Raw genomic sequence first — 14,219 nt, 5'->3', positions numbered from 1 at the left:
AAGTACGCCTATTCGCGGAGTCTGAAAATCTATCCCTGAGTGAATTCACTAATACATATAAAGGACATTAATTAGACACATTCCTACTCCCATAACAACCTAAAACTTAAGTAGGAACTGAACAAATTTGAGATGAAGGCAGCAGTCCAGCAGCAAGCGGGGGGCTTCCCAGTTTTTGCATCGAGTGGAACTCGCTCCCGCCGGACCTCCGCCAAGAACCCTGCCCTCTGGTTTTCAAAAAGAAACTGAAAACATGGATCTTCTGCCAGGCCTTTTCGGAGAGATAATTCCTCGCACTAAGGCTTCCCTGGTCTATGTCCAACTATAGACCAGATTTGCGACTCTAAGCCCTCTTATCTATACCGGCACTCCATATATCCCCCAGATCTTTGACTTCTCCGGGAGACAAAGATTACATTAATCCCGTAACCTAGCCGCGGACTTTCACACAGCTACAAGTCACGTAGTCCCTCTATGAATCCTCTTAAGTTAAACGTCTTATTGCACTTTGTGGACTTCTTCCCTCTTAACTTGCCCGCATGCGTAGTTAGTTCTCTCCTGTTACCCTTCAGTTACGGATCCTTTCCCATCACGATGGCTTTCTCCTAAAGATTATTTGGATGTTTCGTCGGCTGCCATTTAAAGCCCAAGGACAAAGGTAATCCAAGACCAAAAGTACATAATGAGCAAGAACTGCACTTAAAGCGATATCGCAGAATACACGAGTGCAGATAAAAGTTCAATCCTGACAGGACACTCACAACGGGTGTATAAATACTGTTTTTTTTTTTAATTCTTCAATATGGCAATTCCACTGATTTATACAAGCAATGGCTTAATGGCGTCCCCCGACACGGTCCCGTGTTTCACCGCGGGCTGCATCGGGAGGGCTCGCCACCAGGAATTCACAGAAAAGCTGTAAAACATAAGTATACATCAGGACAACAAAACAGGGCTTGTAACCGACCATAACATAAAAGTGTACAAAAAGTCATAACATACCTGACAGCAAGTATACTTAAAGGTGACAGGGAGCGCACTGCCCTTAATCACTGACAGGTATTTAAAGCTGCAGTTACGTTCTTACTCTGATTGCACCACGTCTGGAGTGATTTATGTGATCACCTGTCCCTGTCCTCTGATTTACGTTGGGAAAACCTCTCGCATGGTGAAAACCCGAATTATAGAGCATTGCTCTAACATTCGCCATTCGCGAGAGAATGAACCCCTCGTTGATCACTGGATAAAAAAATCGCACACCCTTTCAGATCTTGTGTACAGTGTGATTGAGGTGTTTCTGCGGCCGCCCCGTGGTGGTAACTATGCTGAACAGCTCGGCCGGATTGAACAACGCTGGATTTTCACTCTAGATTCAGTGTTTCCTAAGGGTTTGAACCGGGACATTGAATGGTTTCTATTCACTTAGAGTTCCTTTCATTTAGAGCCTGTCATTCACCAGGATAGGTTGGTCTGCATTCCTGCTGAGGTGCACTACAGGAATGGCAACCAATGAACGGGGCTTTTTGTCCCATGTGGTTTGCTCTCCTGTTTTTGGCGCCTTATTCAGCTTTAAATACCTGTCAGTGATTAAGGGCAGTGCGCTCCCTGTCACCTTTAAGTATACCTGCTGTCAGGTATGTTATGACTTTTTGTACACTTTTATGTTATGGTCGGTTATAAGCCCTGTTTTGTTGTCCTAATGTATACTTATGTTTTACAGCTTTTCTGTGAATTCCTGGTGGCGAGCCCTCCCGATGCAGCCCGCGGCGAAACACGGGACCGTGTCGGGGGACGCCATTAAGCCATTGCTTGTATAAATCAGTGGAGTTGCCATATTGAAGAATTTAAAAAAAACAGTATTTATACACCCGTTGTGAGTGTCCTGTCAGGATTGAACTTTTATCTGCACTCGTGTATTCTGCGATATCGCTTTAAGTGCAGTTCTTGCTCATTATGTACTTTTAGACTTCAATTACCCCAATATTGACTGGGTAAATGTATCATCGGTACATGCTAGAGATATAAAGTTCCTGGATGGAATAAATTACATTTTTATGGAGCAATTGGTTCAGGAACCAACAGGAGAGGGAGCAATTTTAGATCTAATTCTCAGTGGAGCACAGGATTTGGTGAGAGAGGTAATGGTGGTGGGGCCGCTTGGCAATAGTGATCATAATAAGATCAAATTTGAATTAATGACTGGAAGGGGGACAGTAAGCAAATCCATGGCTCTCGTGCTAAACTTTCAAAAGGGAAACTTTGATAAAATGAGAAAAATTGTTAGAAAAATACTGAAAGGAGCAGCTACAAAAGTAAAACGTGTGCAAGAGGTGTGGTCATTGTTAATCCCATCCTAGAAACACAGTCCAGATGTATTCCATACATTAAAAAAGGTGGAAAGAAGGCAAAACGATTACCGACATGGTTAAAAGGGGAGGTGAAAGAAGCTATTTTAGCCAAAAGATCTTCATTCAAAAATTGGAAGAAGGCTCCAACAGAAGAAAATAGGATAATGCATAAGCATTGGCAAGTTAAATGTAAGACATTGATAAGACAGGCTAAGAGAGAATTTGAAAAGATGTTGGCCGTAGAAGCAAAAACTCACAGTAAAAACTTTTAAAAATATATCCGAAGCAGAAAGCCTGTGAGGGAGTCAGTTGGACCGTTAGATGATTGAGGGGTTAAAGGGGCACTTAGAGAAGATAAAGCCATCATGGAAAGATTAAATGATTTCTTTGCTTTGGTGTTTACTGAAGAGGATGTTGGGGAGGTACCCGTACTAGAGAAGGTTTTCATGGGTAATGATTCAGATGGACTGAATCAAATCACGGTGAACCTAGAAGATGTGGTAGGCCTGATTGACAAACTGAAGAGTAGTAAAACACCTGGACCAGATGGTATACACCCCAGAGTTCTGAAGGAACTAAAAAATGAAATTTCAGACTTATGAGTAAAAATTTGTAACCAATCATTAAAATCATCGATTGTACCTGAAGACTGGAGGATAGCTAATGTAACCCCAATATTTAGAAAGGGCTCCAGGGGTGATTCGGGAAACTACAGAAACTACAGCTTGACTTCAGTGCCAGGAAAAATAGTGGAAAGTGTTCTAAACATCAAAATCACAGAACATATAGAAAGACATGGTTTAATGGAACAAAGTCAGCATGGCTTTACCCAGGGCAAGTCTTGCCTCACAAATCTGCTTCACTTTTTTGAAGGAGTAAATAAACATGTGGATAAAGGTGAAACGGTAGATGTAGTGTACTTGGATTTTCAGAAGGCGTTTGACAAAGTTCCTCATGAGAGGCTTCTGGGAAAATAAAACGTCATGGGATGGGTGGTGATGTCCTTTCGTGGATTACAAACTGGCTAAAAGACAGGAAACAGAGAGTAGGATTAAATGGACAATGTTCTCAGTGGAAGGGAGTGGGCAGTGGAATGCCTCAGGGATCTGTATTGGGACTCTTACTTTTCAATATATTTATAAATGATCTGGAAAGAAATATGACGAATGAGGTAATCAAATTTGCAGATGATACAAAATTGTTCAGAGTAGTTAAATCACAAGCAGAATTGTTCAGAGTAGTTAAATCACAAGCAGACTGTGATAAAATGCAGGAAGACCTTGTGAGACTGGAAAATTGGGCATCGAAATGGCAGATGAAATTTAATGTGGATAAGTGCAAGGTGATGCATATAGGGAAAAATAACCCATGCTATAGTTACACAATGTTAGATTCCATATTAGGAGCTACCACCCAAGAAAGAGATCTAGGCATCATAGTGGATAACACATTGAAATCGTCGGTTCAGTGTGCTGTGGCAGTCAAAAAAGCAAACAGAATGTTGGGTATTATTAGAAAGGGAATAGTGAATAAAACGGAAAATGTCTTAATGCCTGTGTATCGCTCCATGGTGAACCAAAAAAGCAGGAGGGTAGGCTATCTAAAAAAAGCCGTTTGGGCAAATATGGAGGTTAGACACCAAAGAGATGTCCAAGTACAACTTTATTAGAAATGGAGACCAATGGTTTATATGTGTGCCCGACTCAGGCCAGAGTTTCGCCCCACACCGGGGCTGCCTCAGGGGCTGTGTATGTTGATGAACAATATTGTGAGTACCAATAGTATTCTTAAATGATTGCATAAAATGGTCTAGTGGTCAGATGCTTTCAGCGCATATGCCGGTTTCACTCGATCTCCACTTGAGTACAAAATGGACACAATAGAATGTAAAAAAAGAAAGAAATATATGTTTCTCATCCCATCCCATCTCTTTTTTAGTTCTTCACCTTAAATGTTTTTTTGTACACCTCTAGGATCCCTGCCTAGTTTTCCCACCTTGCTTCTTTCTTGGTTATAATGGGGTATTTTGTCCCCAAAATAAAATGTAAAAAAAGGAAAAATGCAGATTTATCCTCCCACCCCATCTCTTTCCTGGCTCTACACCTGTTAGTGATCACGCCGCAGGGGGGCGGAGTTAGCAATCTGTTATTGATCATGCCGCCAGGGGGACGGAGTTAGCAATCTGTTGTGAATCTGCTAAGGAGCTAGCAATCTGTTATGGATCACCTCCTCCAGAGAGGAGGAGTGAGTAATCTGATCAATGCTGCTCCCTCAAGGGGAGGAGCTAGGAATCTGTAATACTCCGTAGGCAGGGTCAATGATCTGTTGTGGGTTGGCTCCCACAGTGTGGTAGTCTGTATGATACCACTCTAGTAGTGTAAGGAATAAACACTTAGTGGAAATTGGTGAATCTTTGGGCCGATGGCAGATGACAGCGCCCCCAGGATGATATCCTGAGAAGGACCACTGGCTAGGCTGGAGTATGGAGACAAACACAGATAGTTCTTTATTAGACAGGAAGTAGAACCACCAGAGGTGGCAGTAGTGAGTTGATATGCCCGGCAGGGCTGAAGTCCCTCAGATACTGGAACTGCGATCTCTGGGTTGCTGAGCTGTAGAGAGAGTCTATAGGTAGTGAGTAGACAGTGTATGCTGGATACATAACCAGTAGTAGATGATACACTCACAATTGTAGATATCTGTAATGGCTTCTATGCAACAGAGAGTCTTCAGTATATTCAGGAACAGTATATTCAGGAACAGGAATATTCAGTATATTCAGGAACAGGAATATTCAGGAATAGGCGAACACTGGTTCCTATATGCAGTCTGAAATAAGAACTCACAATATCTGTGTATGAGATGGCTTCTGGAATAGAAGAAAGTCTTTGGAGAGTTTTAGGAACATAGGCCCTCGTGGAGCGAGTACTGGTTCCTATCTGCAATCTGTAATAATAATGTACCAGATATAGGTATGCAATAGCTTCTGAGATAGAAGAGAATCTGTGAAGGGTTTTAGGAACATGCGCCCTCGTGGAGCGAGTACCAGTTCCTATCTGCAATCTGCAATAGTAACTCACGATCTCCATACCTGTGATAACGTCTTAGACAGAAGGGAGTCTTCAGAGATTAGGAACATAGGCCCTCGTGGAGCGAGTACCGATTCCTATCTGTAATAGAACTCACAGTGTTCACGTCTGCGATCGCTTCCAGGCAGTAAGGAGTCTTCTGAGCTTTCAGGGATGTAGGCCCTCGAGGAGCGAGTACCGGATCCCATCTTAGCAGTCTGAAATCAAGAAGAGAGAGCAGGGCCCCCGAGGAGCGGGTACCCCTTGGTAAGTTTGTGGAGGCAGAGCAGCAGAGGTTTCCTCCTTGCTAACTCGATTCGAAGTAGCAAACGAAGACCTTTTAAGTTGGAAGCAGATGACGTCACTATGGGGGGATGCCCCCGAGGTTCGCGCTCTTGCCGGTACAAACTCTGGAGCGCGTGCGCGCACCCTTACATCATCAGAAACATGGCGGATCCACAGCGTCAGGCCAGCCCAGGGTTTCCGGAAAGAAGCGGCGAGGAGAAGCCGCAGCAACATCTGTCCATCAGAGCCGAAGGGAGTTGCCACAAAGGTAGAGAGGGTGGAGCGAGGGCGAGAACAGGCACGAACGCAACAACACCTTAATGTCTAAGTCTGCCACTGTTACTGCCCAACCTGCTTCTGGCTCTCTCATGGTGCATTGAAGAACACCTGTCAGTATGGGAACCATTTTGCTGCTTTGCAGTACATTGGGGAATTCATACCACTGTTAGTGCTGCCTTTGCTGCTCCTTTGCTGTCTTCACAGCTTTGGGTTGTTCATATAAGTATTGTTGGTTCACTTTGTCCCTCTCATGATGCCTTGGAGGTTTTGATGTCTCTGTGATGTTTGCAATCTCTACCCACATTCTATGCCTTGGGAGTGTGATGCCTTTGTTCTGTTTGCGATTCCCCTTGGGGGCTTTTGATACCACTTTCTTTCTCTCTCATTCTGTATGCTGCTGACTTGTCTTCTAACTTGCACCTACAATTAATTTCAAGGGAACTTTGCAATGAACACCAGCCTGAACCTTGTCTGTATCTTCTATGTCTCAGAGTTTGTGTGTCCACACAAGGAGTCAACACACATACACAATGTGTGAGAGACATTTTTGCACACACTGTGAGAGTTAATGGGTGTAGTGTTGTTTTGTATAACTGTAGTATATTAAATAGGCATAGTCAGCAGTGTGTACCACTGCCAAGCATTCTAACTCTGCTTGCTAAGCAGTGACACTCTTCTTGCTGCACTGCTCTGCACTTATTTGTGATTTCAAACATGTGTCACTGCTGCGCCAATGCCAGAAGTCTAAAAGGTAAGATAGGAGAGTTAAGAGTGTATAACAGTGAATGATGAGATAGACATAATTGGCATCTCAGAGACCTGGTGGAAGAAGGATAATCAATGGAACAGTGCTATATCAGGGTACAAATTATGTTGCAATGATAGGGAGGATAAACTTGGTGGGGGTACTTTATGTCCAGAATGGCTTCCAGTCCAACAGGATAAAGATTCTGCAAGAGACTAAATGCACAGTAGAATCATGGGTAGAAATCCCATGGTGTTGGGTAAGAGTATGGTGATAGGAGTATACTACCATCCACCTGGCCAAAATGATAAGACAGATGATGAAATGCTAAGAGAAATTAGGGAAGCTAACCAATTTGGCAGTGCAGTAATAATGGGAGATTTCAATTACCCCCAATATTGACTGGGTATATGCAACATTAGGACTTGCTAGGGGGATAAAGTTCCAGGATGAAATAAATGACTGCTTCATGGAGCAACTGGTTCAGGAACAAATAAGAGAGGGAACTATTTTAAATCTAATTCTTAGTGAAACGCAGGATTTGGTAAGAGAGATAACAGTGGTGGGGCCACTTGGCAATAGTGATCATAACATGATCAAATTTGAATTAACGACTGGAAAGAGGACAATAAGTAAATCTACAGCTCTAGCACTAAACATATATTACCTAGTAATTTCACTGTGTGTCTCCTAGTCTTTGTACTTTTTGAAAGAGTAAACAATTGATTAACTTTTATTCGTTCCATTCCACTCATTATTTTATACACCTCTATCATATCTCACCTCAGCCATCTCTTCTCTGAGCTGAAGAGTCCTAACCTCTTTAATCTTTCCTCATGGGGAAATCATTCCATCCCCTTTATCATTTTGGTCACCCTTCTCTATACCTTTTTCTAATTCTGCTATATCTTTTTTGAGATGTGGTGACCAGAATTGCACACAATACTAAAGATGAAGTCGCACCATGTAACAATACAGAGGCATTAGGATATGCTCTGTTTTATTCTCTATCAGTTTGCTGACACCTTTACCAGTTTACCCAGACCATCCAGCGCTTCACCCTGAACCCATACTACATATGTATGTAACTTCAAACTTTATGCACGTAAATATTTTGAACATTTTCCCTAATATCATTAGTCACTTCCTTATAAATATGAAAGCTGTATTTCTATTTTTTGTTTCTTTATCCATTTCCCTCATTGCTTCCTGCAGAGTTGGACTACCTAACAATGGTAACTGGCTTGTTGGAAAGCATAAATGACGTCTCATCCTCACTTCCCAGTTACAGTAGCATCACAGTGCTTCCTCAACCCAATTCCAGATGTTTCCACCTGGAAAGTGAGTGCATGTTGGGAAAGAGATGACCAGGATCATACATGTTGAAACTAAGATGTTAACGTATTCTGTTTTTGCAAGCAAGGATGGGGCTAAAAAGGACTGTAAAAGGAATTTATCTGCATTCTCTAACATTCTGAAGTCCTCCAATCTGCATTTCTGGACATGCAGATTGGAGGACTATTTTCATTCTCTGATGTAGCCAAGTAACTTTTGTCTGTAAATTTTTCTAAGTTCCAGATCCTGGTGACTCAAGCCCTGAATAATGATGAATGTGCATTTTGTAGTCTGGTCAGATTTACCCCACAGCTCTTACCTCATTGTTGATAAAGCAGTAAAGAATTGCAACCATCAATCCCTGAAAGCCAAAAGAACAAAGAAAGAGTGACCAAGCAGAAAAAGTTCTACAGTGCAGTCAATTTATCTCCATCATGTATGCAACCTGTCAGAAATTCAGAGGTGTTTGCTCTTCCATGTATTTATTTTTAAAATCTTAATTTTCTGCCCTCATTACCAAACAAATTGTTTGAGGCAGATTACAACAATAGTTCATACATTTTACAAATAACCAAACATTAAAACAGAAAAATAAAATATCACATAAAAGCTTCCCTAAAAAGGTAAGATTTCAACATCTTCCTAAATTTTTTGTAATTACTAATCAAGCACAAATCTAATAGGATTGCATTCCATAATCTGGGCGCTATACAGGAGAATGCCCATTTCAAGATCTTGTTTCTGCATACTTGACTAACACTCGGAACTGTTAGTAATCATTGAGATTCAGAGCACAAAGATCTAGAAGGTTGATATAAACTAATACATTGTTTTAGACAGGCTGGGCACCCACCATGGATTACCCTATGAATTAGAGACAAGAACTTAAAACGGACCCAAAACTCAATGGGGAGCCAATGCAACTCACGTAAAACAGGGGAAATATGAGTGGAGAGAGGACATCTTAAGATCACTCGAGTGGCAGAGCTCAACAAAATTTGTAAAGCTTCAACATAACATTTGGGTAACCCAAAGTAAAGAACATTACAATAGTCCAATCATATTAGAATGAAAGCTTGCATAACAATCCTATAAGCATAGCGATCTAAAATAAACTTTAACCTGTGTAGCTTCCGTGCTTTAGAAGAGCCCTTTCTTACCACAGTTCGCATTTGAAGGTTGTAAAGAGAATCTAAAATCTAACAGAACACCCCAGATCATGAACCGTCTCCATTACTGAAACAGTATCATCTTCTGACAGGAAATAGGAGAAATGGGCATCTCCATCCTAGTAACTGGTAAAGTCTCAGCTTTATTCTCATTCAGCTGGAATAGCCTAGTGGTTAGAGCAATGGACTATGAACCAGGAGACCAGGGTTCAAGTCCTGCTGTCACTCCTTGTGACCTTGGGTAAATCCCTTTACCCTCCATTGCCTCAGGTACTAAAAACTTAGATTGTGAGCCCTCTGGGGATAGAGAAAATACCTACAGTACCTGAATATAAACCGGTGTCGATTGAGATCAAATGTTGGTATATAAAAATAATAAATAAATAAATAAACCACTATCCTTCATCCATAATCCTGTCTCTTCAATATTTTTAGTCACTTGTGACATAGGGGTAGATTTTCTAAATCTACGTGCGCGCGTACTTTTGTTTGCGCACCAGACGCGAACAAAAGTACGCCGGATTTTATAAGATACGCTCGTAGCCGTGCGTATCTCATAAAATCCGGGGTCGGCGCATGCAAGGGGTGCACATTTGTGCAAATTGTGCGCGCCGAGCCCAGCGCGTGCTGCCCGTTCCCTCCGAGGCCCTTCCGAAATTGGAGCGGCCTCGGAGGGAACTTTCCTTCTACCCCCCCCCCCCCCCCCCCCCCGCACCTTCCCCTCCCTTCCCCTACCTAAACCACCCCCCCGGCCCTATCTAACCCTTCCCCCTACCTTTGTTGGCAAAGTTACACCGGCCAGAGGCAGGTGTAACTCTGCACGCACCAGCGGGCTGCTGGCGCGCCATCACCCGACCCGGGGGCTTGTCCGGAGGCTTCGACCATGCCCCCGGGCCGGCACCACGCCCCCGACATGCCCCCCGGAATGCCCCGAAAATAGTGCCGCCCACCTGGCACGCCCCCGGCACACACCCTTGCGAAGCCCCGGGACTTACGAGCGTCCCGGGGCTTGCGTGCACCGCCGAGCCTATGCAAAATAGGCTTGGCGCGCGCAGGGGAGTTTTAAAAGGGTTACGCGCATAACTTATGATCACTCTAAAACGTATGCACGTAACCCTTTTAAAATCCGGCCGATAGTCTCTTGCATATCATTATTTACTGAATAAAGCAATTGCAAGTCAGCAGTATATAGATGAAAATGTATATTCATTTGCTCTAGCAACGTAGATAATGGGGCTGATTTTAAAAGTTAAGCATGCGGGGTACATTTGTGCGCGCCGGGTGTACACCCGATTTTATAACATGCGCGCGTGCTACCGCGCGCATGTTATAAAATCCAGGGTCGGCGCGTGCAAGGGGATGCACACTTGTGCACCTTGCGCACGCCGAGCCCTAGGGGAGGCCCGATGGCTTTCCCCATTCCCTCCAAGGCCGCTCTGAAATCGGAGCGGCCTTGGAGGGAACTTTTTTTTTTGGTTCCCCCCCACCTTCCCTTCCCCTATCTAACCCACCCCCCAGCCCTACCTAAATCCCCCCCAACTTATTTTGTCGAGTTACGCCTGCCTCTGGCACAGGCCGCTGTGCCGGAGCACTCGGCCCCGCCCTGGACCACCGCCACACCCCGGCCACACCCCTGGACCACCCCCTTTTCAAAGCCCCGGGACATACGCGCGTCCCGGGGCTTGTGCGTGCCGCCGAGCCTATGCAAAATAGGCTCGGCGCACGCAGGAGTAAGTTTTCGGGGGTTACGCGTGTATCTTACGTGCGTAACCCTTTGAAAATCTCCCCCAACGGTAACAAGAGGATATTAAATAATATGGCTGATAGACAGGAACCCTGTGGAACTCCATGAGGTAAATTCATCCACCCGGCGCTATTTTCTCCCACTCGCACTTGATATTGTTTACCTGTCAAACAGGTTGCCCACCTATCCCAATATCTGCCAATCTAGACAGTAACAATGGATGAGTTACAGAATCAAATGCAGATGAAATATTCAAAAAAATTATAACAACATCATGATTCTTATCTAACTCCCGAAGAACAAAGTCTGCTACAGTTTCAGTACTATGGGCTTTATAGAACCCACTTTCCTGGGGATGGAATATATCATTATCTTTCAAATAAGATGTCAACTGATTCAGTGCTAGTTTCTCAATAATTTCCCCAACAGACAGTAATATAGAAATTGGGCAATATTTGCCTGCATCGGACCTACATAAAGTAGTCCCTGATCCCTTCAATACTGGATACACAATAGCTCTTTTGTATATTTTGGGGGAGAAAAACCTTCTGCCAAGGATATTTACCAGCATCAACAAAGTTTTGGTGAATAAATTCCTATTCAGGTATAGGAACCAAAATGGATACACATCCAGAGGACTACAAGTCTTCCTTAGACTGGTTAAAACCAATTCCAATTCAGAAACAGCTACCATATCACATGTATGCCATTTAACCTGGTCTTTCAACTCAGGGTTAAAGTGGTTAACATCTGTTAAAACTACTGATGTAGCCTATGCAATCTTTAAATTTTTATCCTCCCAAAATTGTGCCAAAACGGTGGCATCAATCCCCTCCTGTATTACTCCCTCTGGAAATTCTGTTAACTGATTTACAATGGAAAATAGCTCACTAGAAACAATTTCTGCAAATGCAAACTGAAATGTGCGTTCCTTGAGCTCACGAACATTGGTCTATATGCAGATCTACAACCAGTATATCTATTCTGTGCCGCAAGGCTACGATGTTTCCTCCAGAAACGTTCTGCACTCCACACTGCCTTTTTTTTTAGTAAAATCAAGTTCTTAGTGAACCAAAGTACTCTTTGCCTAATCACAATTCATTTAACCTTCTTTAAAGGGGCAACAGTGTCTAACACTTCAGTTGTTAAACCTTGAAAAGAATTGGCCTGGGCTTCAGAAGCAGTTTGTAACCAAACTGCTTTTCACACCATCCCAACCCATAATAAAATCATCAACCTTGATATTGCCCCGTGAAGAGAAGATTTGACCGGTCTGCCATTTTCCATGCTCAGGGACAGCCGGAGAAAACCAAAAAGGCATTAAAAAAATGATCAGACCAAGGGACCTCAATACATTGCAACTTTGAAATAATATTATGAATTAACAAAGCTGATGGAAGAAATAAACGGTCCAAGGTATGACCAGCACAATGTGTAGGACAATAAACCTAAAGTAGTAAACACTGATAAAAAATATCATGAGAAAAAGCATCGGTTACATCTACTCTTATATTAAAATCACCAATCAGTAATAATGATTTATATTGTAACAATAAGGAAGAAATAAATTCCAATAAAATATTTAAGGAGCTCCTAGAGTTTCCTGGTGGACAATAAATTAAACCAAAGGCCCGGTTTGCATGGGTTAGAACAAGGCTTTCATTCTCACCAGCAAGCTTGGGGGTTGTAGCCTCCAATACCAGAATGGATTCACGACATACCAGCGCTACTCCACCTCCTTTACGGCCAGTTCTAGCATGCTGATAAACCAAATAGGCCAGAGGACATAATTGTTTTAAAAGTAAAATATTGGCATCTGAGTGCCAAGACTCTGTGATAAAAAATGTCAATATTATCGTCCTCAGTCAGTGAAAAAATAATATCAAATTTGTTGCCGCTAGAACAGGCATTGATATAATGGTTTTAAACACACATGATCAGTAGCTCGAGGCAAACAGCTCAAATTAGTATAACATTGAAATGATCTGCTATTTGATACAAATGGAACATTAGCATAAGCCTCCACCCTGTTATTACTGGGATAGGGGCAGAAAACATCAAATACAAGATTAAAAGAAACAACAAGCTCCCAGTTAGGCATAGAAAGCAGCAATGTTGCCAGTGAAGGGGCAGGCCCTTTGCCTGTGGCCCTTCACTGGTGGCACACCACTGGCAGGCCTTTTTAAAAGGCGACACGTCACTGACACCACAGTCAGGGGAGGGACAGACAGGCCTGGAGCACAGCAGCCTCTCGGCTCTCACAGAAAGTGCGAGTGCATATGTACAATGAGTAAAGTATGGCTCACAAACTGCTCACAGTTCCCAGTTCATCTGAGGGAACTGTGAGCTTTCTGAAAAAAAACTCTGGAGCCTTTCTTTTAACATTGGGATGGAAGGAGTGAAAACCCCCATTTCTATTCTGCTCCTTCCGGAATCTCAGAAGCAGATGCGTGACAATGTCTCACGCCCATTCGTGCCAACTGGATCGTTTCAGCTCTATGTGAATTGCAGTTTCCTGCAGCGTGCTATAAGGAGGGGGTCTTAACGTGTTCAAACGTGGTAACATGTTTCCAGAGAATAGAGATTAAACACTGAAGCCCTACATGCTGCTGCTGCAAACCAGTAATTTGTGTGTGGGCAGCAGTCACGAATCTGTTCTTTTGTTGTTATAAAGTACCTTCCTTTACTTGTAAATTTCTGGTGTGCAGCATGGAGAAAAACCCAGAAATATTCTGAAACAGAACCAAGTACAAAAATTAGATTGTAAGCCCTCTGGGGATAAGGAAATACCTATAGTACCTATAGTACTGAAAGGCAGAATAAATATATATTAAAAAAAAAAATCTGTGAACTACTGACCACAGTAACAGAGAAGCCAGCGATGGATTTGATAGCAGCTCTGTTAGGGAACAGGGGAACCTATGTCATGTAACAAGGAATCAGCCAATCTAATCCCTTGTTTTCTAGCCAAGCTGATTTTTCCAACAGAGTTATGGCCCCATGGGACACCCTCCAAAACATTAGATGTGAAAAGAATGTGGGATCAAACCACATCGTGCACTGCTATAGTTACTCCTTGTGTCCAAAATTAATCTACATAAATGAATCTGCAACAAAAAAATGGAATAATCCACACTTGTTAAAGCTTGACATTGTCAGCATTGTAAGCAGGGGGGTGTTGGTGGAGGGGAGAGAAGCCGAATCCCTGAATAGAATGGAAAAGCAAAGCAATTAATTCCCATTGTA

At 42.9% G+C, this 14,219-nt stretch overlaps 1 protein-coding gene across 1 annotated transcript in view; it reads right to left on the bottom strand.

Annotated features, from left to right (window-relative positions):
• GLP1R (glucagon like peptide 1 receptor) overlaps positions 1-14,219 on the bottom strand; it is a 328,220-nt gene that overhangs the window by 11,329 nt on the left and 302,672 nt on the right. Inside the window, exon 12 of the mRNA XM_029592923.1 lies at positions 8,380-8,421. Within this exon, the coding sequence (XP_029448783.1) occupies positions 8,380-8,421 (42 nt within the window). The remainder of the gene's footprint in view (positions 1-8,379; positions 8,422-14,219) is intronic.

This window comes from Rhinatrema bivittatum, chromosome 3 (assembly GCF_901001135.1).
Source record: "Rhinatrema bivittatum chromosome 3, aRhiBiv1.1, whole genome shotgun sequence".
Lineage (NCBI taxonomy): Eukaryota > Metazoa > Chordata > Amphibia > Gymnophiona > Rhinatrematidae > Rhinatrema > Rhinatrema bivittatum.
Note: the sequence above shows the minus strand (reverse complement) of the source record. Positions and strands in the feature narration are given on the sequence as shown.